This window comes from Oculina patagonica, chromosome 6 (assembly GCF_052425735.1).
Source record: "Oculina patagonica isolate OP01 chromosome 6, crgOcupat, whole genome shotgun sequence".
NCBI classification, from domain to species: domain Eukaryota; kingdom Metazoa; phylum Cnidaria; class Anthozoa; order Scleractinia; family Oculinidae; genus Oculina; species Oculina patagonica.
This window is the reverse complement of record NC_135763.1, coordinates 14,139,291-14,165,507: the sequence shown is the minus strand read 5'-3', so window position 1 is coordinate 14,165,507 and position 26,217 is coordinate 14,139,291. Positions and strand designations below refer to the sequence as shown.

Here is a 26,217-nt window from a genome sequence, read left to right as displayed (position 1 = left end):
TTATGACTGGTCTGAAGTTTCTGTTCGTATAATACCAGCCATACATGTGTAAGGCGTCAAGAATAATCAGCAAAACTACAAAGGTGATATAAAAAATAACGGCTCGACGCACTGTAAGAAGAGATCTTCGGCTCATATGCAGCCATCTTTCTACACTTATTATTGTCATGACGATGACTGTTAGGGAGGAAAAAAAGTATCCAATGCTTTGTGTGATAACACCAGTGATGCAGAACATATCTTCCTATTTCCTGCTAATTCTCCCAATTTGTACATAACATAAAATGGTTGACTCAGTAACCCAGTGCAAAAGTCTGTAAAAGCCAAACCGGCAAGAAGAACATAAGATGGAGTCCTGAGAGACGGTTCCCTCCAAATTGCCGCCATAATCAAAGCGTTTCCCACCACTGCCATCGGTGCTAGAAGTGAGGTAACAACACAGGATGTAAGAATTACCTGATAGTAAGTTGAACTGCTTTTACTAGCGTTTGAAATAATTAGAAAGGAGCACCAGCTTCCCGGTAAACGAGAGGAATTAAAGGCCATTGCTTAGTGTCCAATCGCGAACAGCATCCCTCAAGCGAGATGTATCAATTTAGGCATTTCCACCGGTAAGTTATTTCCAAGATTTGGGCTGATTTGCTTATTCCCACTATTTGATGGCCATTGATAAAGAGTAAACAAAAACATGCCATATTTGATAATAAATTTCGAGGTTTTGTATTTTTACGTCGGTTAAAGTCATATGCTTAAGGAACTGCGGAAAGAACCGATAGCGCTAGGCACCATTTCACCGGACTTGGAAGAGTTAAACGTCGAAACATTTCGAACTGAGGATCATTTGAACATCAAAGCTAACAATGGTACACCTAGGGGGAGGGTTTTATCTATAAAATCGGCCGAATACCAAGTTATTTGTTTCAGTGAGCTCGTTTAATTATTTCGCATTCACCTGTTTCGACGTGGAAGGCTGAAAACAGAAGAAAAGAAATCAATGGTTTTTTGTCGGTAGTTCTCGATAATTTTCCTCTTTTTTGATTGAAATCAATGGCAAGAAAAGAAGCAGATATTTTAATTAAAAGAAGCTTGTAACAAATATAAGACATTGTAAAGGCCTATCCTCAGGCACAATGGTGAATAAAGCAAATCGCAAATCGCTATACTCGGACTGGATATTTTTACATTTTGGAGAAATAAACAAATTAGAAAGTGCATTTACTACTTAGTAGTTACAGTCAACTCCCGATAACTCGAACCCTCGCTAACTCGAACCTCGCGCTAACTCGAACCAAAATCGATTTCCCCTGGATTTCCGTCATACATTCACTGTAATTTTACCCTCGGTAACTCGAACCCTCGATAACTCGAATCTCCCGCTAACTCGAACCAACTTTTGTTTCCCTTCAGGTCATTTTCCATATAATTTTACCCTCGATAACTCGAACCATGCCTGTCAATACCTGACAAGTCAAAACAAACAGTGTACTGTAGTCCAAAACATTGAATTGATTTTGAAATAAAAACGTTCACACGTCAGAGCCGTCCCCGAAACGCCCCTCAAAACACGAAATGTGCCACAACATTGACGTGCTACTGATGTTCAGTTTGTTTGTAGAGGTTAATACCGATTCTTTTAAATCCAACCTTAGAAAATTTAAAGGATTATCATCAGGACGAATTAACTGACCATTTCTTGAAAAAGTAAATCGCATAAACTCTGCAACAGTAGCCTATAGTGTTGTTCTCTTTGAAACCTGCAACGTTCACAGCTGATTCGCTTTGTTTAACGTTACGTTACGTTCTGGTTTTTCTGGTTTATGCAGTGATTTAGGAATATATTGTTCCTTTTTTCTTTTGGCTTCTCTTTACTCTAATTAAATTTGTTTAAAATGTACACTGGTCTTCACTGTGTGAATAGAAAATCAGTAAATAACGTTTTTTCATTATTTCCGGTCATTTGTTTTCAACTCTCAATAACTCGAACTCCCGATAACTCGAACCATTTTCAATTTCCCTTGAAGGTTCGAGTTATCGGGAGTTGACTGTATTTCTGTGGCGCCATTCATAACCCCGGTAAACCCCCCCCCCCCCCCCCCCCCCGCAGCACATCTCTCTGCTTTAGCTCATCTCGCCAAGTGGTATATAAAAAAAATTGGTCGACTTAGGCGTGTTCACACTTAGTTCCCGAGCACTGGTACCTGAGCACCGGCAAAAAATAGCGTCGTGTTCACACACAGAAAAGCAAAGTACCCAAGTACCATTAAGTGCCCGAGTGCAAGGTCGAGACCTTGTGCCTGTGCCCGAATTATGACGTAGGTACTTGAAAAAATAGTATGTTCACATTAGTGCTCAGCGAGAATCGTACTCGGGCACCGTAGCCAGGCACCAAGAGTGAACACAACCTTAGTATCCAAGTGCAAAAGTCTGTGAAGGCTAAACCAGCATGAAGAACATAAGATGGAGTCCTGAGAGACGGGTTTTTCCAAATTGTCGCCATAATAAAAGTATTTTATGCCATGGGTGTTAGAAGTAACGTGATACTTGATACTTGTCATACTTAGGTGATGGGCTTGTAATGTCATTTGAAAAACGTTAAGCATGATTCCCAAGTAGTTACAAAGAGTGTTCGATGAAAGTCTCTGTCCGTCTCTTTTGAGCTTGCCAGCCAAATCAGCTATTTAGACTAAAGTGTCCACAATGAGATATTTGCAACCATTGCCCACTTTAAGGCAACATATTTTTTTCTTGAGATTCAATTGGCATTTATAAGTTACCGAAGAAATTATTAATAAGATGCGTTTTCTTTGTTCTACATTTTAGCGATAAATCCGACAGCTGCTTTTCCCTTGCTGTTAAATCAAACCAATAGAAAGAAGCGAATTGCCAAGAAATGCTTTGCAAACAAATTTCAAATTAATTTTCCTTAAGTGCAAATTTAAAACAACTAAACGAGCTTACTGAAACAAATACCATGACATTACATCCGCGGAATACAATAATTAATTTCATAAAAAGATCCCCAAGATGTATTGTGCTGGTATCTTGTGAGACCACTGTGCTTTTTAATTCAGCCTTGTTACATTTTCAACAAAGCAAACCATTCAATGTCGAACTGATTTAAAATACGCCAATAAGTAATTAAATTTTGGAATAGTATTCAGAAAAAAGTGGGAACGAGGAAGCCAGCAAAGATAACTGACGAAATCACCTAAAAATGGAAAAATTATCACACCTCTTTTGACGTAAAGCTGTTCCAGATTTCACAAATGGAAATGGTCTAAAATCCCGTTCGTTTACATGACAGCGGTGTTTGTTGCTACCTGTTACTAACGCGAGCAAAAGCACCGTATTTTACTGTCAGGCAACTGTTAGAGTCTGTGTTGTCACCTTTCTTCTAGCACCGATGGCAGTGGCAGGAAATGCTTTGGTTATGGTTGCAATTTGGAAGAACCCGTCTCTGAGGATTCCATCGGATGTTCTTCTTGCTGGTTTGCATTTACAGACATTAGCACTGGAAGACTAAGTCAACCACTTTTTGTTTTATACCTCTAGGCGAGATTAGCTGAAAACAGAAAGACGTTCTGCATTGCTGGTGTAATCACGCAAAGTTGTAAACGCGACTTTTTCTCTCTAACAGTCATTAAACGTCATGACAATAAATGCTTTATAAATTTATTTGCAAAAACGGAAAAAATCTGACAAGACTATTCAAAGAGTAGATAAATCCCCCTTTCATCTCTTAAAATCATTGCTGGAACATGATGTGGAAAAGAGAATTTTGTGGACAACCGTCAAAGAAATTTAAATCATTTGTATTTATTATTTCTCCGAAATGTTAGGATTTTCTTCATGAACAAAGCTCACAGCACTAGACATTCAATTGAACGTTCAACAGGCTCATGGAAAGAGACCCTTATAACAGGCCATTTTAATAATTAAAAAACATGTAGATTTCAACTAAAATACGTGTCATCCCAGGAAAGGGACTATAATTTCTGATATCTGTTTGTCTCTTTAGAGCGTCCAAAACGAGTAACTTTCTCAGATCAAGCTCTTTTTCAATAGCAATTTTCTCATTGGAAACAATTTCCGTTTATATGTGAGTAGAAAAACTTTTTTTACAAGATGCATTGCATTTAATTTATTCTCGATACCTAACAAGAGCTGTGTTTTTTACCCGTTATTCGGGTTTGACCTGAAAGAAGATGGCGATTGTCAATTTTTTGTCAAATTGTAAAAAGAATATATCTTATTTCATTTCGTCGAGTCGTACTCTTACATATTTTATACAGGCTCATGCATGCAGAGACATCATTATTATACCTGATTTTTATAGCATGCAGCTTTTAATTAAACAAGGAGTGATTCCCGAAGAGTTACAATGGTTTTTGATATTCGTGTTTCCCATGGGCTTCTAAATCAATTTAACTGCTTGGCCTAGAGTGTCCAAAATGAGCCATTTCCTACCAGTGTGCTTTTTCTAAGTAGCAATTCTCTCATCAGAATCAATTTCTGTTGAAAAAGTGAACAAACGAATATTCAGTCTACATTTCGAAACCTGACAGCCTTATTTTCTTAGCAATTAATTATCATCGACAAAAAAAGAAAATTGTAAAGAGCTCCTTTGACAGAAAATCACAATCGTTCTTAAACCTCCTGAGTTAAGAACCTCTTTCATTAGACAAACAAATGAATGAAACATAATCAAAAGGTGCTCATTTGACAATACGACGACAGAGATGAAGGTGATGTAATTGCTAAAACTCCCCCAAGTTGTTTTAAGCTATTTGTGATGTTTGTATGATTTTATGTTCAGCTAGGTTTTATTTTCGACAACAAACAGTGGTTCAATGATGACTATCTGAACCTTTTTTAAATATCAATACAAATTGAGCTCACAGACATGCGAATTTAATTAGCTTCTGATCACAAAAACTGAACAAATTGCATTTAGAAACATAATTATTGTATGTAACGTTAAGAAATAATATTTAGGATTCAGGTTGTGGCTAGCGCTAAGAGGAGAAGTGACCTTTACATGAATATCACGTAATACACAAACACAATGACTTTTTCTCTCTTAGAAATGCTGTAATTTCTATCTCAAAGAAAGCAGTGTCTCTTACAATACACTTCTATAACATGCAGATTTTTTTATTTTAACTAGGAGTGATTTGTAAAAGATTTTTCTTTCAGAAACCTGGGTTTCTAAGAGCCTTTTAAGTGCTACTTAAACAAAGAAGACAAAATAATATAACAACTTAAGAAACACTCGCTGTATTCTACCTTGAGAGATTCAAAGCCCAGCAGTGCTCTCGTTCCTCTTTATTGATGATTATTCTTTTATAAAATCCACTTTGAAAATGATATTAGTATAAGGCCATTAGACCGATTAAATCAATAAAATTAAACTCTCCCAAGATGTTTTGTGTTCTTTGTGATCTTTGCATGATGCTAAGTTCAGCCTGATTAAATTATCAACACCAAACTCTTTGGTTGGCTGACTGAATCACGCCGAATAAAAATACACACGTACGTACCTTTCAGAATTTAATATCAAGTCAGTGTGTTCACTCAAAATATTGCAAGGAAAGAGTATTAGCAAGGACCATAAAAAAGCGGGAAAGCCAGAGTTCAATACGTACGTGTTTTTCAGTGGAAGTCGTTTGAAGTTTCAATGGCCTTCATTTCCTCTCGTTTAGAGGACAGCTGGTGTTTGTTTCTATTTCATACAAACGTCAGTAAAAGCAGCCCGGTTTACTATCAGACAACTCTTATAAGCTGTGTTGTCACCTCACTCCTAGCACCAATGGCAGTGGTCGGAAATGTTTTGATCATGGCGGCAATTTGGAAGAACCCGTCTCTCAGGACTTCAACTTATGTTCTTCTTGCTGGTTTGGCCTTCACAGACTTCTGCACTGGGTTACTAAGTCAGCCGTCTTTCGTTATGCAAAAATTAGCGGAATTAGCTCGGAACAGGAAGATGATCTGCATTGCTGGTGTTGGCACACAAATGGTTGGATACTACTTTTCCTCTCTGACAGTCATCGTCATGACAATAATGGCTGTGGAAAGATGGTTGCATATGAGCCGAAGATCTCTTCTTACAGTGCGTCGAGTCATAATTATTTATATCACGGTTGTAGTTTTGCTTCTTGCGTTTTTCGCTTGTCAAGTGTACTACTTGTATACGAAAAGAACGTCCAATGCATTTTTTGTCCTTTTTATTTTAGGGGCAGCACTTTGTATTTTTATCACTTTCTTTGCTTATTTCAAAGTTTTTCAAATCATACGTGAGCATCAAAGTCAAGTGCAAACAAATCAAAACACCATTAATATCCAAAAATATAAAAAATCTGTATTCACAATTCTGTATATTCTTGCAATATTTTTTCTGAGTTATGTTCCCTTCGTGTGCTCCGTTTTGGCGTTTAGCATTATGAACCTAACCGGAAATGAGTCATCAGAAGCGGCCTTCAATGCTTGCGTTACCGTTGTGTATTCTTCGTCGTTTGTGAATCCCTTGCTTTACTATTGGAGGATAAAGGAAATTAGAGATAGTGTAAAAAGTATCGTAAGGAAGTTATGCTATAAAGAGAACGGAGAGAATTCGTAAGAATTTTAATATTGAAACACTTGTGAGATACTTTAAAAATTAAACAGTGGTTGAGGAATGATGACCATGAAATTTCAATTCAAAATATAAATACACAAGGAATGGAACAGTCATGAGACTAAATCAAGTAAACAGAAAAAACAGAAATAGAAATTGTATATAACAACACTATTGTACGATAAGATAAGATGAAATAAAATTTTTATTGTACACTCCTAAATAGGTTTTTCAGTAAGCAATACACAAAGTGGAATAAAATGTAAAATGCGTGCACTAGTTATATAGTAAGAAAAATTAAAAAGAAATAGAACGAGAAATGAAAGAAATAAGAAAAAAATAATTTAAAAACTCGCTGGGAAGCTTTGTCTTTAAAATTTGCATTACTTTAAATTTGCTTTGTCTTTAAAATTTGCATGACTCTCGCATAGTTTTAAGTCTTTGTCTAAAGAGTTCCATAGCTTTACTATTCTGTATTAAAAAGACCTCTGGCCAGCAGTGGTTTTGCACAGGGAAATATTTTAATTCCCATTGTAATTACCATTGTAATTCCCTTTGAAGATGTAGCCAGTGGTAGTTAAGGTTTGTAGCTACTAAAATAAGAAATACAACGATTCTGTTAGTATTCCATCACCTAATAAACACTATTATACGAAAAAAATTGTTTGACCCCTAATAATAAAAACTTTTTGCCAGATGTAATTAGTTTTATTTTTCCTGTACAAGTCACTTTTCATCTCAACAGAATTTCGATCTTTATTCCAAAGCTATTGATTTCATTTATCGTGATAATGCTAGAAGAGGGTCCTGGGGGCCGAGGGGGGAGTCAGGGGGATAGGGGGGTATAACTCCTACTTTCAAGCCCAATGTTTGTCCAAATCTCAGTCCCATTTCCTTTTTTTGATTTGTGATTCCCAGTGCCGGTGACCCTAATCTTATTTTCTCAGTGAAAAAATAGGCAAATGCCAGTTGCCATTTTACCCTTTCAGGCAAGTCCTATAAATTTTCTTCATTAGCAAAAATCGAAACAGTAGATTTTAACTTTTTCGCGGCGCATGCAGAGCAACCCTTTTAGACCAATTTTTGAAGCATTTAGCTATTAAAACATGAGTCATTCCTGGAAAGGAAAAATAATTTCCGGGATCTTTATTTATCCCTGTGGGCTCCAAACCAATTTACCATTTGCCATATTTTTAAATAAATTAATTAAAATTTATTTGCTATTGATTTTGTTTGGAAAATTAGAAAGAATTGTAAAGACTTTCTATATATGGGATAAAATCACAAACTAATTTTCCTTCCTGAGTAAAGAACCCCTTTCATCAAGGGAAAACGTGAATGTGATCAAATCAAACGACCTCAATGAGATTAAGAAGATTTAATGACTTAAGCTCCCCCAAGTTGTTTTGTGCTAGTTGTGTTGTTTGTATAATTTCAATCAGCCTGCTTACATTTTAAACACAAAACAGTAAAGTTGGCGTACCGACCCATGCAGTTTTACAAATTAAGAACCTTAATATTTTCAGACAAGACTATCAGCTCATTGTTTTTTAATTGCGAGAAAGAAGTGCGAATAAAAAAAGTCAACAAAATCATTAAGAAGTGGAGAACTCAAAACTCAGTGCAAAAAGCTTTGCCTTTGATGCCGTTCAAGTATACAGATGGCCGTTAATTCCTCTACGTTACATGACAGTTGGTGTTTCCTTTCATTTCAGACTCCAAACGCAAGTAAAAGTACCTCAGTTTATCATCAGGTAAATCTTACAGCCTGTGTTGTCACGTCACTTTTAGCACCGATGACAGTGGTGGGAAACGCTTTGATTATGGCGGCAATTTGGAAGAACCCGTCTCTCAGAACTCCATCTTATGCTCTCCTTGCTGGTTTGGCCTTCACAGACTTTTGCACTGGGTTAATGACTCAGCCATTTTTTGTTGTGTACAACTTGGCGGGCTTAACAGGAAACATAAAAATGTTCTGCATTGCTATAGTGGTCACACGAAGCGTTGGTAGCTATTTCTCGTCTCTAACAGCCTTGGTTATGACAATAATAGCTGTGGAAAGATGGCTGCATATGAGCCGAAGATCTCTTCTTACAGTGCGTCGAGTCGTTATTCTATATATCACTTTTGTACTTATCCCTATTCCGTTTGTCGCTTGTTACATTTACAGCCGGCATTATACAAATCAGACGAATGAATCAGTCTTGCATGCACTTAGTGTTATTTTTTTGTTGGCAGCAGCACTTTGTTTTGTTCTCACTGTCTTCGCGTATTTTAAGGTTTTTCGAATTATACGTCACCATCAAAGTCAAGTACAAACAAATCAAAATGCCTTTGATATCAAAAAGTACCAAAATTCTGTATTCACAATTTTGTATATCCTTGCAATATTTTTAATGAGTTATGTTCCCTACGTGTGTTCCGTTCTAATTAATGTGATAACGGGTGCAGATGGAAGCTCCGCTTCAAACTTTGCCGTGGGAAACGCTTGCGCTGTCTTACTATTTTCGTCCTCGTTTTTCAATCCCTTGCTTTACTATTGGAGGATAAAGGAAATTAGAGATAGCGTTAGAAATATGGTTAGGAAAGTATTCTGTAAAGAGAACGTAGAGGAATTATGATAAATTTTAATAAAACACTTGCTAGATAATTGACAATATCTATAGTTCAGTTATGACTATCTGATCTTTTCTTAACATCAGTTCAAATTGAATTTTACAGACGTAGCTCCTAATCATTTCCGTTTAGTAATGATAGAAATATTGGATGCAACATTCAGAAATAATCTTTGAAAGCCAGGTTGTGGCCAGCGCTAAGAGAAGGAGGACAATTTTATTTGAATAATTCATACTGTGAGATGAATAAAGATTGTTTGATCTGTAATCAAAGTTGTTTGCTGGTTTTATTTTTTATATATATTTCTCTATGCAGATTACACACTACAAACTAAACATTGAGTTCTTTATACATCAGGAATGCTCTAATTTCCACCATGAAGAAGGAAAGTTACCTAGATATTACGCAACACACAAACACAATGACTTTTTCTCTTAGGGCCGAATCGCACTAGCGGACAAATTTTGTAACAAATGGTAGATTTCATCATTAATGAGTCACTTGTTGCAGAACACAAGTGCGATAACGTTTTTCGAGACCTACAACTTGTCCAACATTTTAGGAAAACAAAGAAGCAGCTGTCTTATGATTGGTCCGCGTTGCACGCGCGATACATTTTGTCAAACAATTGCAAAAACAAGTGCGTACGACTTGTTGGACAAGGGCAAATTTTGTCAAAACGGACAAATCATCAAAGGGGCCGAAGTCCTGCCTCGAGGCAGGACATTTCATGACAAGTCGCATTCCCATGCCCTCGTAATGCCAGATAACAATACGTCGTTGATTGGCTATTGTGTTTGGCCCAAACTGGACCTAATAACAACACGCACACCAAAATGTTTGCGATAGTATGCACCGTGATGTGGCTCTCACTATCATAATTCAGCCGCAAAATCTTTCCGCGATAGGCAAGGCATGTTTATAAGCGAAGTATTTGCCCAATGTAAGAATGAGAAAAGAAAAAGTTATCTTGAGACGACTCATTATTCCACTGCATGAGAACACGCGTGCTCTAAATGCAAATTTTTTTAGAATTTTTTTACCGCGTGGTACTGCATATGAAATGTTTGCTCAAGACGGCCGTGCTGAGAAATGTACAGGGTTGCCAGAAGCACGTGCAAAGCTATTGTACTAATAATTTCACCTTTTGTTCTCTTCAAGATGTCTCTGACTTGTCGCGACAATTTTGTTTTTGTCAAAAATGTCATGACATTTAAAACTTGTCCGCTAGTGCGATTCGGCCCTTAGAAATGCTGTAATTTCCATCTCAAAGAAAGCAGTGTCCTTTACAATACACTTCCATAACATGCAGATTTTTGTATTTAAACTAGGAGTGATTTGTAAAAGAATTTTCTTCAGAAACCTGGGTTTCTAAGAGCCTTTTAAGTGCTACTTAAACAAAGAAGACAAAATAATATAACAACTTAAGAAACACTCGCTGTATTCTACCTTGAGAGATTCAAAGCCAAACAGAAGAAGAACATATTGTCTGAAAAGACAATTTAAAGGAACATTTATGGAAAGTGCGTTTTTTAGCCCACTTGAAGAAACATTAAACAAATCTTCTTTTATAAAATCTACTTTGAACATGATATTAGTACCATGCAATAAGGCCGATTTAATCAATAAAATTAAACTCCCCCAAGGTGTTTTGTGTTCTTTGTCATCTTTGCATGATGCTAACTTCAGCCTGATTAAATTATCAACACCAAACACTTCGGCTGGCTGACTGATCCACACCGAATAAAAATACGCACGTACGCACCTTTCTGAATTTAATATCAAGTCAGTGTGTTCACTCAAAATATTGCAAGGGAAGAGTAGGACTAAAGCAATTACCATAAAAAGTGGGAAAGCCAGAATTCAATACGTACGTGTTTTCAGTGGAAGTCGTTTGAAGTTTCAATGGCCTTCATTTCCTCTCGTTTAGAGGACAGCTGGTGTTTGAATCTATTTCATTTAAACGTCAGTAAAAGCATCCCAGTTTACTATCAGACAACTCTTATAAGCTGTGTTGTCACCTCACTTCTAGCACCGATGGCAGTGGTGGGAAATGTTTTGATCATGGCGGCAATTTGGAAGAACCCGTCTCTCAGGACTTCAACTTATGTTCTTCTTGCTGGTTTGGCCTTCACAGACTTCTGCACTGGGTTACTAAGTCAGCCGTTTTTCGTTATGCACAAATTAGCGGAATTAGCTGAGAACAGAAAGATGATCTGCATTGCTGGTGTTAGCAAACAAATCATTGGATACTACTTTTCCTCTCTGACAGTCATCGTCATGACAATAATGGCTGTGGAAAGATGGCTGCATATGAGCCGAAGATCTCTTCTTACAGTTCGTCGAGTCGTTATTATTTATATCACGTTTGTAGTTTTGCTTCTTGCGTTTTTCGCTTGTCAAGTGTACAACCTATATACGAATAGAACGTCAAATGCATTTTTTGTCCTTTTTATTTTAGGGGCTGCACTTTGTATTCTTATCACTTTCTTTGCTTATTTCAAAGTTTTTCAAATCATACGTCAGCATCAAAGTCAAGTGCAAACAAATCAAAACGCCATTAATATCCAAAAATATAAAAAATCTGTATTCACAATTCTGTATATTCTTGCAATATTTTTTCTGAGTTATGTTCCCTTCGTGTGTTCCGTTTTGGTATTTAGCATTATGAACCTAATCGGAAATGAATTATCCGAGGCAGCCTTCAATGTTTGCGTTACCGTTGTGTTTTTTTCGTCTTTTGTGAATCCCTTGCTTTACTATTGGAGGATAAAGGAAATAAGAGATAGTGTAAAAAGTATCGTTAAGAAGTTATGCTGTAAAGAGAACGAAGGAAATGCATAATAATGTTAATAATTTATTGTAATGCGTGTTACATACTTTAAGAAACAAGAAGAGGTCGAGGAATGATGACCAGCATATATTTACTCAAAATATCAGCACAACGTGAGTCACTATATATTTACGAAAAGCTGGCTACTGATCGGAAATAGAAACTCTATTGAGACATAAATAAAACCTTGTAATATACTTTTACAAGGTGCAAGCCATGTTTATTGGCTAGCGCAATGAAGAATACGGTTCTTTTAATGTTTCATTACTTATTACTTTTAGTGATACTGTAAGATGAGTGAACATCATTTGAAGTGTAATACAAAATAGCAGGATTTATTAATTTTTATTTATCTTTCCAGCGCACGTCACTTTGTCTAACAGTTTTTATTTTAAGAGTAATATTGGAATGTATTGTAATTAACGTTTACAAAGTAATATATTGTACAAGGCAACATAAGTTTACTGGCTAGTGAAATAATATATTTTACTGCTTATTAACAGGGAGCCTTAAAATGTGTTTCTTCTTGTTAATACTTTGTCTTCTGTATGCTATAACCCGTAAATAATTCTTCCAGAATTTTTTTCAGTGAGGGAACCAGTTCTTGCGGGTTTCCTACTTGTCAGACTGCCTGACTCTGATTACAACCGGAAATAAAACGATAAATGAATTGTTGACCCTCAATAAAGAAAAATGACTTTGTGGATGTAATAAACTTTTATCGTAGTGTAATTCTCCTGTACGCGTCACTTTTTCTTTAGAAAATTATTACTTCAAAGACAATGTTGCAAGATGGTTACAAATTTAAATCGTTTTAGGGGAGCAATTAATCAAATAAATTGAGTTATTTCATTATTTCTTCAAAATGCAACAAATTTTCAACTTGAGCAAAGCTCGAAGCTAAATTTCCTCATTTAGCTTTATATACAAAGACACCATTATAATGACTCATTTTTTTCGCACGCAGTTTTTAGTAAAACAAGGAGTGATTCTTGAAAAGTTGCAATGGTATTTTGATATTCGTTTGCCTCTATTGGCTTCAAAAGCAATGTAACTTTAACTCTTTGGATTTTTTTGGTGTTTAAAATTAGGTCTTTCCCACCAATTTGCTCTTTGTCAATAGCATTTTTCTCGCAAACAAGTTTTTAATAAAATTCCGGGATGTCCCAAGTTATTCTACAGTTCGAAACTTATCAGCTGTAATTTACATACATACATACATACATACATACATACATACATACATACATACATACATACATACATACATACATACATACATACATACATACATACATACATACATACATACATACATACATACATACATACATACATACATACATACATACATACATACATACATACATACATACATACATACATACATACATACATACATACATACATACATACATACATACATACATACATACATACATACATACATACATACATACATACATACATACATACATACATACATACATACTTTTTTATTTGATAGGTAGGTTGGGTAAAAGACAGCCAAAGGGCTGATGTGGACCTACTATACTAAAAATTATCTAAATTTTCAATAAAATTGTAAAGAATTGTACGGTATTGTAAAATTGAAAAGTGTGGTGTTGCATGTAAACTTAAGAGTTTCTAGGCCAGAAAATTACAAAGTTATTTAAGACCCCTTTCATTAGCGATAAAATTGGATGTGAAATTACTTAAACCAGCTCACTAAAGCAAATAAAATGAGGTAAAGTTAAAGTAACTATAAAGCTGTCCCAAATTGTTTTGTCCTATTTGTGATGTTTGTCTGATTTTTAGTTCAGCTTGGTTACCTTTTCAACGCAAAACAGTTCAGTTGGAAAGAAAACACCTTCAGTTCAACTTTTAACAGCTGCTTCTTTACCATTAACTTTAATTTCAATATTGTAACTACTGTTAAATAATTAAAACACAACTTGTTGTTCAATTGTGACTATTCGATCTTTCCTCAAAATATCAAAACAATTAAAATTTCAAAACAAATTATTTAAGTTAGCATAATGACCCACGCTTGAGAACCTCGTATGCGCTATCTAAATAAAGGAGTGAAACTTTGACAAGAAATATGCCTATATTCTACATCGAGAGTTTCAAAGCAATGCAGCCATCTCTGTCTTTTTTCATTCCCTTATCAAGAAAACAACATATGGAAGAGAGTTAAAACCATATTTATCTCATCTGCGTTTACCCACTCGAAGAAATATTAAACAAGTAACATACAGTATTCGGTCTACAGCTGTTCGAACCCTGACAGCTGTATTTTCTTTGTCCTTTGCTATTCAGTGATTTATATCGATAAAAGAACAAAATACAATATTGTTAAGGGTTTCTATGGTAGAAAATCACAAAGTAATTTTCCCTTGCTGAGTTAAAAACTCCTTATGAAAGTATGGTTTTTAATTCTCTTCTAGGCGAGATATTCTATTTATTAATTAAAATGAATGAAAAGAGAACGAGCGTATTGCTGGGCATTGAAACCTTATATTAAAGTTGCACAAAATAAATTCCCAGAAACCCAGTTTGCTAAAACAAAAAATCTTTAGAAAATAGCTTCTAGTTTAATGAGAGTGGCATATTATAGAAATGGGATATTTATTGAGACCCCCGCAAGGCGTTTTGTCTTATTTGTGTTGCTTGTTTGATTTTAGCTCATCCTGATTAAATTTCAACACGAAACACGTCAGATGGCAACAGGTAAAGGTCTTTCAGAATTAAATATCACAAAAGAGTGTACACTCAACTGCTAAGAAGGAGTCAGCAAAGACAATAGAAAATTGGAAAAGGCAGAATTCACTGTGCAAGTCCTTTTCAGTGAAGCTGTTCTAGATTTAAGACTACCTCTCTCTGCAATGGCCTTCAATTTCTCACGTTTACCGGACAGATGGTGTCTGTTTCAATTTGATGCAAACGCCAGTAGAAGCACCTCAGTTTACTATCAGACAACTCGTATAAGCTGTGTTGTCACCTCGCTTCTAGCACCGATGGCAGTGGTGGGAAATGCTTTGATTTTGGTGGCAATTTGGAAGAAACCGTCCCTCAGAACTCCATCCTATGTTCTTCTTGCTGGTTTGGCCTTCACGGACTTTTGCACTGGGCTACTGAGTCAACCATTTTTTGTTTTGTTCCAATTGGCGGTATTGTCTGGGAACAGAAAGATTGCCTGCATTGCTGGTGTTATCACACAATATGTTGGAAACTACTTTTCCTCTCTTACAGTCATTGTAATGACAATTATAGCTGTAGAAAGATGGCTGCATATGAGCCGAAGATCTCTTCTTACAGTTCGTCGAGTCGTTATTATTTATATCATTTTTGCATTTTTACAAACTGCGGTTTTTGCTTGTTACATGTACATTTGGTATTATATGAATGAATTCTTGGGTGTATATAGCGTTACTTTTTGTTTATGCGCAGCAATTTGTTTTGTTATCACTGTTGTCGCTTATTTTAAGGTTTTTCAAATCATACGTCACCACCAAAACCAAGTACAAACAAATCAAAATGCCATTGACATCGACAAATACAGAAAATCTGTATTCACAATTTTTTATATTCTTGTTATATTTTTGTTGAGTTACGTTCCCTACTTGTGTTGCCTTTTGGTATTTAGCATTATGGACAAATTCGGAACTAAATCATCGTCAGCGGCCATGAATGTTTGCGCGACCGTACTGTTTTCTTCGTCTTTTGTGAATCCATTGCTTTACTATTGGAGGATAAAGGAAATTAGAGTCAGTATAAGAAGCATCATAAGGAATTTATGTCCTAAAGAAAATGTACAGGAATCATAATATTTTTAATATTGTAAGGTTTGTTCAATTCAAAACAAACAGTTGTTTAGAAATTATGAACATCACGAGAGTAGAACGTGATTCACACAGTTTAGTAACTGTTCGGAAATAGAAATTTTATTTAGAAATAAAAGAAACGTATAAGTAACGATTTTGTAAAACACTTTAATTGCCGTCTCATCATTCAAAGATCAGACATCTGCCAATGCAGTCAGACGGCAATTATGCTATCTAAGTCACAAGATCAACGTCAACGTGCAACCAGTTTTCGTAAGCAAAAAACTGGAACAAGACCTTAAGCTTAGACCTAAGGAACTCAAGCCAGCGATTGTGAATCATCATTGCGTTGTTATTTTTTTTTCATGTAATCTGTGTGATGCAGATTATGTCGGGTACACAGCGCGACTAGTACTCCTACACAAACGCATTGCTGAACAAATCATCGGCGATTGGAAAGCGTTTCAAAGAAGCTCATGGCGATGTGAACCTCCTAAAGGAAAACCAATTTCGTGTCTTGAAAAAATGCCGAGAAAAATTTGATTGCCTCATTTAGGAGATGCTATTCATAAAGAAACTGCGACCAAATTTGAATACACAGGCTGACTCCATACGTGCTAAGCTCTTTGTTTGACATTGAACATATTTTTACTTTTACTTCACAACTTTAATTAATTAATTCCTATTGTCCATTTTGTCGACTTTTTTTGCTTGTTTACAAGCGAAAGTAGGAGAATAGCAGTTATGTTGGGCAAAATTTGGAACATTCTTGTTAACTCTCAAGGGACTTTTTTAATTTCTCAAGGGACTGTTTTAATTTCTCAAGGGATTTCTTTCCGCTGTGGGTGATGAAAGGGTCTCTTATTAGTATTGCGTCAACACTTGCGATCTCGTGTTAAAAACGTGACTTGTACATGTATAAATGTTATATAACAATTATTTTTATGCGTGAGTATCTCAAATGAGATATGACACAACTAGTCGAGAATGTGAGTGGTTCAGCCCATGAAGGCAACGTTTAAGTCTTTCACAGTCTAAAGCGTTTGAATTCTTCCATGATATGTTCGAACAACAATGCCCAGGATAAACCTTCTACTCATAACCTAAAGGATTTGTTTTCGCGACAATCTATTGCGTTAGTCACGCTAAACACGAGTAAAGCGGCGCTAATATTCAACCTAAAGGATTTGTTTTCGCGACAATCTATTGCGTTAGTCACGCTAAACACGAGTAAATAATCATTTATTCGCGTTCTCAATTCAAGGGATTTCTTTTCGGTGTGGGCCGGGGGTGTGGGTATATATGAAGAATGTATTCAGAAAATAATGCATCGCCATTAGAAAAATAAACAGCAACTGTTTTACTGGAAATGTAGTCGTTAGAAATGGCGTGTGTAGCCGTAAGGTAAAGAATAACGCGAGGAGAAGCGGCTTTTGGTAATATCCAAACGAAAATTTACTTCTCAATGTGGGGTTAAGATTGCGTGACGAGACAAATGGTAACTCTGTCGTGCGTAACCTTTATCGAGAACCCTGCATTAAGCCAAGTAGAAATCTTTCTAACTCGAAAGAAAACAACTATTTGGATTAAAGGCAAACGTCAAAGTTTACCATTTTTAACCAAGCCAAAGTATACGAGTCGCAAATCTCCCAGCCGTCGCGACTGACAAATCCAGCATTTCCTCCGCGAAAATAAAAAAAATGCTTGAACTGAAAGACGTATGAATTCTTCCATGAACAACAATGCCCAGGATAAACCTTCTACTCATACTAACCTCATGCAAAAAAAGTCGATATCTCGAAGAGATCTTTGATTATTAATATTTATATCCTCTTATCACATATTTTCTTGACTTGATAATGTCGTTAAGTCAACGTCGAAACGTCGTCGTCTTTTTAAAAATTTTAAACGGAGTTTGTTATGTTTTTATCGAATATCTTATCGCAAATAAAAGACACCTTGTAATTATAACCTTCACGAAGTAATCAGTAGAAGCCAGGCTTTTTCGTCAGCGCAATGAAAAATACGATTCTTTTATATTTTATTACTTACTTCAATATTGTAAGATACTGTTAGATGAGTGAGGGTCGTTTGTCTTGTAATGAAAAAATAGCCTGATTTAATCAATTTTAGCTTCCTTCTACACAATTTGTGTTAATATACAAATATTTTTTATTTAATTTGACTTTAAAAAGTAATATCGAAAAAAGTTTTGAATGTAAAGCGTTTTTATGGCAGCCATTATTTCACTCATTTTCAGTAATAGTTATTTCACACTATTTCTCCATAATGAAAAAAAAAATCCAAGTCTATTTGAGCAAAGCTCAGAACAAAAGTTCTTCAATTTAGCTTTTTACTCATGCAGAGACACCGATAGAACAATAGGCCATTTCCGATATATTAAAATTCTAACTTGGCTCCGAGGCTTGGGGGAATAAAACAAAAGATATCACGTCGAGGTTGATTGATGAATAAATCATTTCTTTTGTTTTATTCCCCCAAGCCTCGGAGCCAAGTTAGAATATTAATATATCGGAAATGGCCTATTTTATATAACTAATCAATTTTATAGCATGCAGCTTTTAGTGAAAAAGAAAGTGATTCCTGATGAGTTCCCCATGGGCTTCCAAACCAATTTAACTGTTTTCTACCAATGTTTTTTGTCAATAGCAATTTTCTCATCAAAAACAATTTCTGTTTGAAAGTGAGCAAAGTTCCAAACTTAACTTTTGTTATTTCTTTGCTATTGAATAGCACCGAAAAAGAAGTGAATTGCATTGTTTTTTTAGGTTTCCTATGGCAGAAAATTTTAGAAAGTTAGCAAAGAACACCTTTCATTGAAGAAACAATTTAATGCAAAATAATTAAACGAGCTAGCTAAAACAAACACAATGAGATAAAGTTGATGTAACGAGTAAAGCTCTCCCAAGGTGTTTCGAGCTATTTGTGATGTTATATGATTTTTACTTTAGCTAGGTTACATTTTCAACACGAACCACTTCAGTTGGCAAACAGACTCACACCGAATTGGAAGTACGCAGACTTTTAGAAATTAAATGTCCCAAGAAAGCGTTGAGAGAATTGTAAGGGAAGAAAAGGCATAACAAAATTAGCAAGGACCATAAGAGTGAAAAAGCAAAAACTTACTGTTCACGTATTTTGTATAGAAGCTGTTCGAGATTTGAGAGAAGCTCTGGGCTATGGCTATCAATTCATCTCGTTTACCCGAGAGATGGTGCTCGTTTCTATTTTTTCCAAACGTCAGTAGAAGCACCTCAGTTTACTATCAAGTAACACTTACAACCTGTGTTGTCACATCACTACTAACACCGATGGCAGTGGCGGGAAATGCTTTGATTATGGCGGCAATTTGGAAGAACTCGTCTCTTAGGACTCCATCTTATGTTCTTCTTGCTGGATTGGCCTTCACAGACTTTTGTACTGGGTGACTTAGTCAACCATTTTTTGTTATGCACAAATTGGCGGAATTAGCTGGGAATAGAAAGATGTTCTGCATCGGTGTTGTTATCACAGAAAGCGCCGCTTACTACTTTTCTTCTCTAACAGTCATCGTCATGACAATAATAGCTGTAGAAAGATGGCTACATATAAGCCGAAGATCTCTTCTTACGGTGCGCCGGGTTGTTATTAGCGGAGCTCCTTAGCGGCCCGTAAGGGCCGCAGAGCGGAGCACCATACCCATAAAAAAAACACATGAAAAAAAAAAACACATGAAATAAAATAGGAAACCTTGCATCCGAGTTTTCATGGTCATCATGGCTAGCGGCATGCCTCGCGGGCGCGTACGGCGGCGTACGTACGGTGTTGCGCACATCCGGGATCTTGAAAGGTCTTGACAACTCGCGCAGTACTGGCGCGAAATAATTTTGCAGTGTGAGGTCTCTTGGCAAAGAAATTTTCAAAATTACTACGTATTTTTAAATCCTATTCAGCTAGTTTGAAAGTTAGAACTTGAGACAAACATATTTATTTTGGCTCCTTGTTATGCCGATGACTACAAACGAGAGCAGGGTAAACTTAACTTCGAGGAAACAGGGTTTAAGCGATTTGCGACGGGAAAGAGATCGCGAGAGATCCAGAAAACCCGGACAGAAAGCAGGCGAAAAAGTATAGCAAAGCGCCTGTCGAACCTGGTAGCAAAGTAGCGAAGAAAAGCGACTAAAATAGCAAGAGAGGTGCCGAGAAAACAGGCAAAGAAATAGCGGGGAACAAGGGAACGGAGATAAAACGAGCAGACGAGTGTACCTACTGCGGCCAACTGGTGAAGGTGAGTACAAAACTGCAGTGTTTCCGTCATTTAATATCTCTACGTTTTGTCTTAAGCTTACTTTATACGCAAAGTAAGCTTATATTAACGGCACATTTTACTTGCTTTCGCCACTAAGCATTTGCTTGTGACATGAACAATGTTGAAAAATACTATTCGTTAAAATTCAGTTTTACCAGGTTTTACTGATCAAATAGGAGGATTTGATTATGGAAACAAATAATTGTTGGGCCTTCGAGAACGAATTCACAAAGAATATCACTTCAACACATCTCGAAGAAAATTAAGCTTACGATTTTTAAATGCTTGTGATATGATTATTTTGTTTTACAGTGCTGGAAGAGCAGCTGAGATGAGAATGAAAGTGATGTCAGTTTGCACGAAGCACCTGGAATTTCGTTAACTCCGAGTGAAATAGATCGATTCAGTGTATGCAGTTTATTGATATTCATGATGGAGGTAAAATTACTGTTCATTTAGTCAGAGTAAATAAACTTCAGCTTCATTACTTAGCTCTTTCGTTCCCAAATATCATCTCTAGAAATCGCGGACCTCCGAGTCCGCGAATAGTATGTCCTGCGGTACATTGACCGTAGAAGCGAACGCAAGAATTACAAAGAAAATGTATGGAGAATGAAATGTTTTATTAAATATTTCTTGACAAATTAACAAATGTAAAAATGTGAAAGCGGAACACAATAGATTGATGTATTAAGAACCACATTGTACAAGAATTGAAGTGCAGACTTCGAATTTCATTTGTATTCATGAACGTTTTCTGCGAACAGTTTTTGAGACCAAAATTATAAGGCGTAGAGGAGAAATGTATGGCGAAAACCGAAAACTTAAAGTTTATAAACGGGGATTATCGGCAAACTGAATGTGATCGAAAAAATGTGAAAGCAGATTTGATAAAACTATACATGAATCTAACTCACCAAATGATTTACATCTCCTTCCGATTAGATTTCATTTGTATCTTTGCCGTTAGAAAACCACAAAAAATCGCATACTGTAAACACACGGCGGCAGTTCACATTGAAATCCCAAAATCCGCTGTCTTTGAGCTACGATATTTCAGCCGTCTTTGCTCCAATTTTGCCGCAAAAGCCATCGTTTGAAAGATCTTTTGCTCCATTTTTATTATCAGGCAATATTTATGACCAGTGGTTTTCCTACTTCACAAAATATTACTCTGTGTAGGCTGCATTTTTGTGTACAATCGTAGATGTATATGAGCCCAAAGTCAGGCTTTCGAATCAGCGGCTATTACCAAGTTTCGCGAGCGGTTAATGTAAGATGCATCAAAATTCGCCGACTTCAATGTCCGCGATTTCTAGCGATGATTAAATAATCCACTTGTCATGTAGTTCTGTTCACTATTGAGCGTTCATGTGGATTACATAACAATGTCAACAATTTTGAGATTTTGAGGTCTGTTTTGCTGGTTTCATTCAGAATGTCAACAGTAAATGTTATATTTGTCATAAAAAAATCACAATCTTGTTGTGGAATTTGGAAAATGCACACAACAAAGGTTAATGACTACTGGAAAACTGGAATCTTTGTGAGTAAATTCATGCCATTTTAGACACTGTATGCAGCTGTGCATGCAAACTTATTATTAATTAAATGTGTATCTTTAAAAATCTTAGTATTACTGTTAAGAGAAAAGCTTTTAAGATGTGGCAATGTTTTTCCTATGCATGTACATGTATATATAGGGGTAGAGGGGAGGGGGAGTATTTAAAGGCCAAACCTTTTAATTAAGAGGGGGTGTAAGGGTTTGCAGTGATGCTTTGAGTTTATTAAAATATTTACAGTAGAACCCTGCTAACTCGAACTCTGAAGGGAAACGAAAATGAGTTCGAGTTAGCGGGGTTTTTCGAGTTAGCGGGGTTGATTGAATATTTTATTTGCCAAGTTAATAATTGATAGTTTACTGATTTTTAAGCACTTCAGTATACAGTACTGTGCAAATTGAACTTATCTTGCCAGAAACTCTAAAGCGACCACACATTCTTTTGTTAAGAGTGGAAAATGACTGTCAAATACATGATCTGTTCATTGCTATAATCAATGGGCAACCGTTGCGAGTTGCAAGTTCCGGAATTCGAGTTATCAGGGTAAAAAGTTTGACCCAAATTTTGTTCAAGGGAAACAAAATTTAGCTCGAGTTAGCGGGGTTTTCGAGTTATCCGAGTTCGAGTTAACCGAGTAAAAATGACTGAAAAGTGGGGTCAAATCCAAGGGAAATGGAAGTGATTTCGAGTTAGCAAGGTTGTTCGAGTTATCCGAGTTTGAGTTACCGGGGTTTTTTTCTGTAGTTGACTTCGCAGTTATCAGTAAAAAAAATAGTCTGTGCTGATACATCTCTGTTAAATATATAAGGTATCCTTTCGCATCCAGTGGTTTTGCTTCACTTTATACAAGCTTGCGTTAAGTGTTTTGTTTTATAAATTATTGATATTCATGCCAATTAATCAATTTTAATTTAATCTGTGGCATTTGACTTTTTTCAGGGTTAACATGAGTTTCAGAATTTGCAGAGCCACAGACACAAAAACAGAATGTGGACAAAGACATCAAAAGAAAACAGGAAGGATTAAGATTATCCAGCTTGATGTTTGGGTGTCTTCATGATGCCATTTTCAAGAGACTAGTAAATTACATGTAAATTGAAATCAAGAAATGCTGCAAATGAGCAAAGTTTATATTTTAAATGTTAACGTATTTACAGTGTACTTCAGAAAACAACTTCTTGATTGACCTGTCTCTTTCACATCTTTTTAGATGTAACAAGGGCATTATGAAGTGATCTTTTTAAGAATATGCAGCCAAAACAGTAACAGCAGAAATGAATGGGAGTTTAAAATTGCTATTTTCAATGTTTTGAAAGGTAAGAAACCACATGTGACCAAGCTAAAATCTCTTTGGCCGGTTAACATGACCTGTAAGTGTCCAAATATTTTGAGCCCTCGACTACACAGGACTTACATGTAGTTGTCTAATTACTGTATATCATAAGATCTTTGGTTGACCTTGGGGGAGGTAGTGGAGTTAAAAAGCAATGTAATAATTTGAATTTGGATTGGTAATGCTGAAACTGGTGGTACTGTAATTCCAAAGTATAGACGTTAAAATCGTGATTGCAAGCAATATGCAATACCAATTTCATTCTTATGTGTTGTATGCTGCGTACAATTTATAAGAACAGCTATAATGTTAAAATTAGTGAAATATTCTAAAGCCAGATAAAACTAGCAGTATCCATTAGGTACCATGAAGCAACCAAATTGTGACTCATTTGCTTACTTTGTGAACTCCATGACGAATGGGCAACATGACTCCACAAAAATGTGTACAATAAAGCATACAAATTTTTAAAAGAGCAGTCAAAGTATTGATGCTATATTTTTTTCTTGCATAGTGTTATACACAAGCAAACATGATTCTATTTTTTCTGCGTAATCAAAGAACAAAACTGAGTTTGAGACTCACAAACAATATTCTATCTTCCCAGAATTTTTGTTTTTTTATTTCTGTGAGTGAAGTGAAACCCCTTAAGAGGAAGGGGACTCAAAAAGACATGTAAAAGTAAAGAAGGTGCTATCATCCTTTTTTTTTTGGGGGGGGGGGGTGGGATGGGGTTACAGAATGTCCCTTCTTTGCTTCCAGTTAGTTTCACTCCGGTTTGCTTGTAGTTAGGTTCACCCCTGTTTGCTCGCAGTTAGCTTTATTCATCCGGTGTGCTTGGGATTAGCTTTCACTCTAGTTTGCTTGTGGTTAGCTTTCACTCCGGTTTGCTTGGCATTAGCTTATGGCAATATGCTGTAAACCCTTTGCTACATGTATGACCTCTGCCATTTCCATTCAAAATTAAAATATAGGCAAATAGTGAAAATAAAAACAAATGAATGAATGAAAAAAAGAAAATTAACCATATTCTTAATGTAGATGTATATTATTTCCTTTATACTCTAAATGTTAAGTGATTTGCTAATTTACCACGTGATATGCCTATCTACCCCAACATGCAGCCCTACTACCCCCTCCTTATCTACACGAAGGTTACATAATTACCCGTTTTGCAGCATAATTTCCCATCCAGACTTCTGGATCATAATGCTCTCGGTGGAATTAAAACGTTTTGATTGATTTTGCTTGTTCTCGGCTTATTTGGTGTTGCTGTATACGGTACAGTAAAAACCCGCGTGTAAGAACCTACTTTTTTAGAGTTTGGCAAAACAGGTTCTTGTATTATGGGGTACTTATTGACAGTTTAGGCTAAGTAGGTTCTTAATTAGGTTATTAATTTCTACAGAGTAGACATTGATGTTGATTATCAGAAAATAGTATAAAATCTGGTCTGTTCTTCATTATAAATATTTGTTGATGTACCCATGTTGCCAAAAGTACAACAACATTAATTGATCATCAAAAACTGTTTTTTTAGTAAAAAAATATAAATTAAATAGTTAAACCCCACTTATAAGAACCTGTTGGAATTTGTTTGGCTAAACAGGTTCTTATATTTTGGGGTATTAACAAAGCAAATTTTTGCCAGAAGGTTCTTAAATTCCTAGGTTCTTACACGCGGGTTTTTACTGTACTCCCATATAAGGGCTATACGGGTACATGTGCTGCTCAACAGGGTATGCCTTTTGCCTCTCTGACTCTGAAACAGGGTATACAAATCACCCTTTTGACTGTGGAACACTATCAAGTTTAGCTATGAAACTCCGCTCCTCTCATTGGTTTTTCTCCAAGCCACAGACAAAGTCAAGTGAGCGCTTTGTGATGTACGCTAGTGTTTTTATATCTATCTTCATATATTTTTCATTGTGGATATTGTCTGGAACAGGGTACCTATTTTGCACTGTTTGTCTGGAACAGGGTCGCAAATTGAGCCGTTTTTCTCTGGAACAGGTCCAGAGTCTCAGCGACTCAGTGGCACACCCCTTTAGTAAATTTTAGGGAGTACCTCTCCCCCCCCCCCCCCCGGGACACGGTAAAAAAAAAGTAAGTAACAATATTAATATTTATAAAAAAAAATAAAATGAATATTATATTCTTAGCCTTAAAATTGTACAATGGCTTGAATTCAGGTTTCAATAAAGTGCAAAATAATTAACTGGGGAGCTCCGCTTTTAGGCTTGCCTAAATCTATATATTATTTGTATCACATTTGTAGTTTTTCTTATTACGTTTTTCGCTTGTCACGTGTACAACTGGTATTATAGGAACCAAATCTTTGGTGCATTTCTTGTCTCTTTTATTTTAGGGGCAGCACTTTGTTTTGTTCTCACTGTCTTCGCTTATTTCAAAGTTTTTAAAATTATACGTGACCATCAAAGTCAAGTGCAAGCAAATCAAAACGCCATTGGCATCGAAAAATACAAAAAATCTGTTTTCACTATTCTGAGTTACCTTCCCTACGTGTGTTGCCTTTTGGCATTAAGCGTTATGAAAAAAATTGGAACTAAATTATCGACAGCGGCCTTAAATGCTTGCACGGCCGTTGTGTTTTCATCTTCTTTTATGAATCCCTTACTTTACTATTGGAGGATAAAGGAAATCAGAGATAGTCTAAGAAGTATCGTAAGGAAGTTATGCTGCAAAGAAAACGGGGCCGAGAACTCGTAACAATTTTAATATTGCAACACTTGAGAGATACCTCAAAAATTAAACAGTGGTTTCGGAGTGATGACCATCAGATTTCAGTTCAAAATGTAAGTACAACGGGAATGAAACAGCCATAAGACTAAAGCTTAGCAAGTAAACAAAAAAAACAGACATAGAAATTGTATTAAGAAACACTATTGTACATCATTGTAACGGTTTCTAGTTACCAAAATAAGAAATACAACGATTGTGTTAATATTTAATTCCCTACTAAACATTCCCAATAGCTCAATAGCTCAGTTGGTAGAGCATCGCACCGGTATCGCGGAGGTCACAGGTTCGAATCCCGTTGAAGCCCTGAATTTTTTTCAGGCTTCTTTATTCCAATTGCTTAAATTGGAAATTCACTGCGACG

At 36.0% G+C, this 26,217-nt stretch overlaps 4 protein-coding genes and 1 pseudogene across 4 annotated transcripts in view; all 5 read left to right on the top strand.

Annotated features, from left to right (window-relative positions):
* The window catches only part of LOC144657375 (putative G-protein coupled receptor 45), a 287,434-nt gene that overhangs the window by 253,416 nt on the left and 7,801 nt on the right, over nt 1-26,217 (top strand). The gene's annotated exons all lie outside the window — the stretch shown is intronic.
* On the top strand, nt 5,604-6,686 carry LOC144656010 (uncharacterized). Its single transcript, XM_078516217.1, has one exon. The coding sequence runs from the start codon at nt 5,678-5,680 to the stop codon at nt 6,614-6,616; it is 939 nt and encodes a 312-aa protein (XP_078372343.1). The 5' UTR covers nt 5,604-5,677; the 3' UTR covers nt 6,617-6,686.
* On the top strand, nt 11,135-12,073 carry LOC144657868 (adenosine receptor A3-like). Its single transcript, XM_078518228.1, has one exon. It carries the CDS (start codon nt 11,135-11,137, stop codon nt 12,071-12,073), a length of 939 nt encoding a protein of 312 aa, XP_078374354.1.
* LOC144657867 (uncharacterized) lies at nt 14,951-15,892 on the top strand. The gene has a single exon (XM_078518227.1). The coding sequence runs from the start codon at nt 14,951-14,953 to the stop codon at nt 15,890-15,892; it is 942 nt and encodes a 313-aa protein (XP_078374353.1).
* On the top strand, nt 19,090-25,823 carry LOC144657866 (adenosine receptor A1-like; annotated as a pseudogene).

What these genes read in the sequence shown, in the direction of transcription:
- LOC144656010 (XM_078516217.1), top strand. Translation starts at nt 5,678, where the DNA reads ATGGCCTTCATTTCCTCTCGTTTAGAGGACAGCTGGTGTTTGTTTCTA.
- LOC144657868 (XM_078518228.1), top strand. Translation starts at nt 11,135, where the DNA reads ATGGCCTTCATTTCCTCTCGTTTAGAGGACAGCTGGTGTTTGAATCTA.
- LOC144657867 (XM_078518227.1), top strand. Translation starts at nt 14,951, where the DNA reads ATGGCCTTCAATTTCTCACGTTTACCGGACAGATGGTGTCTGTTTCAA.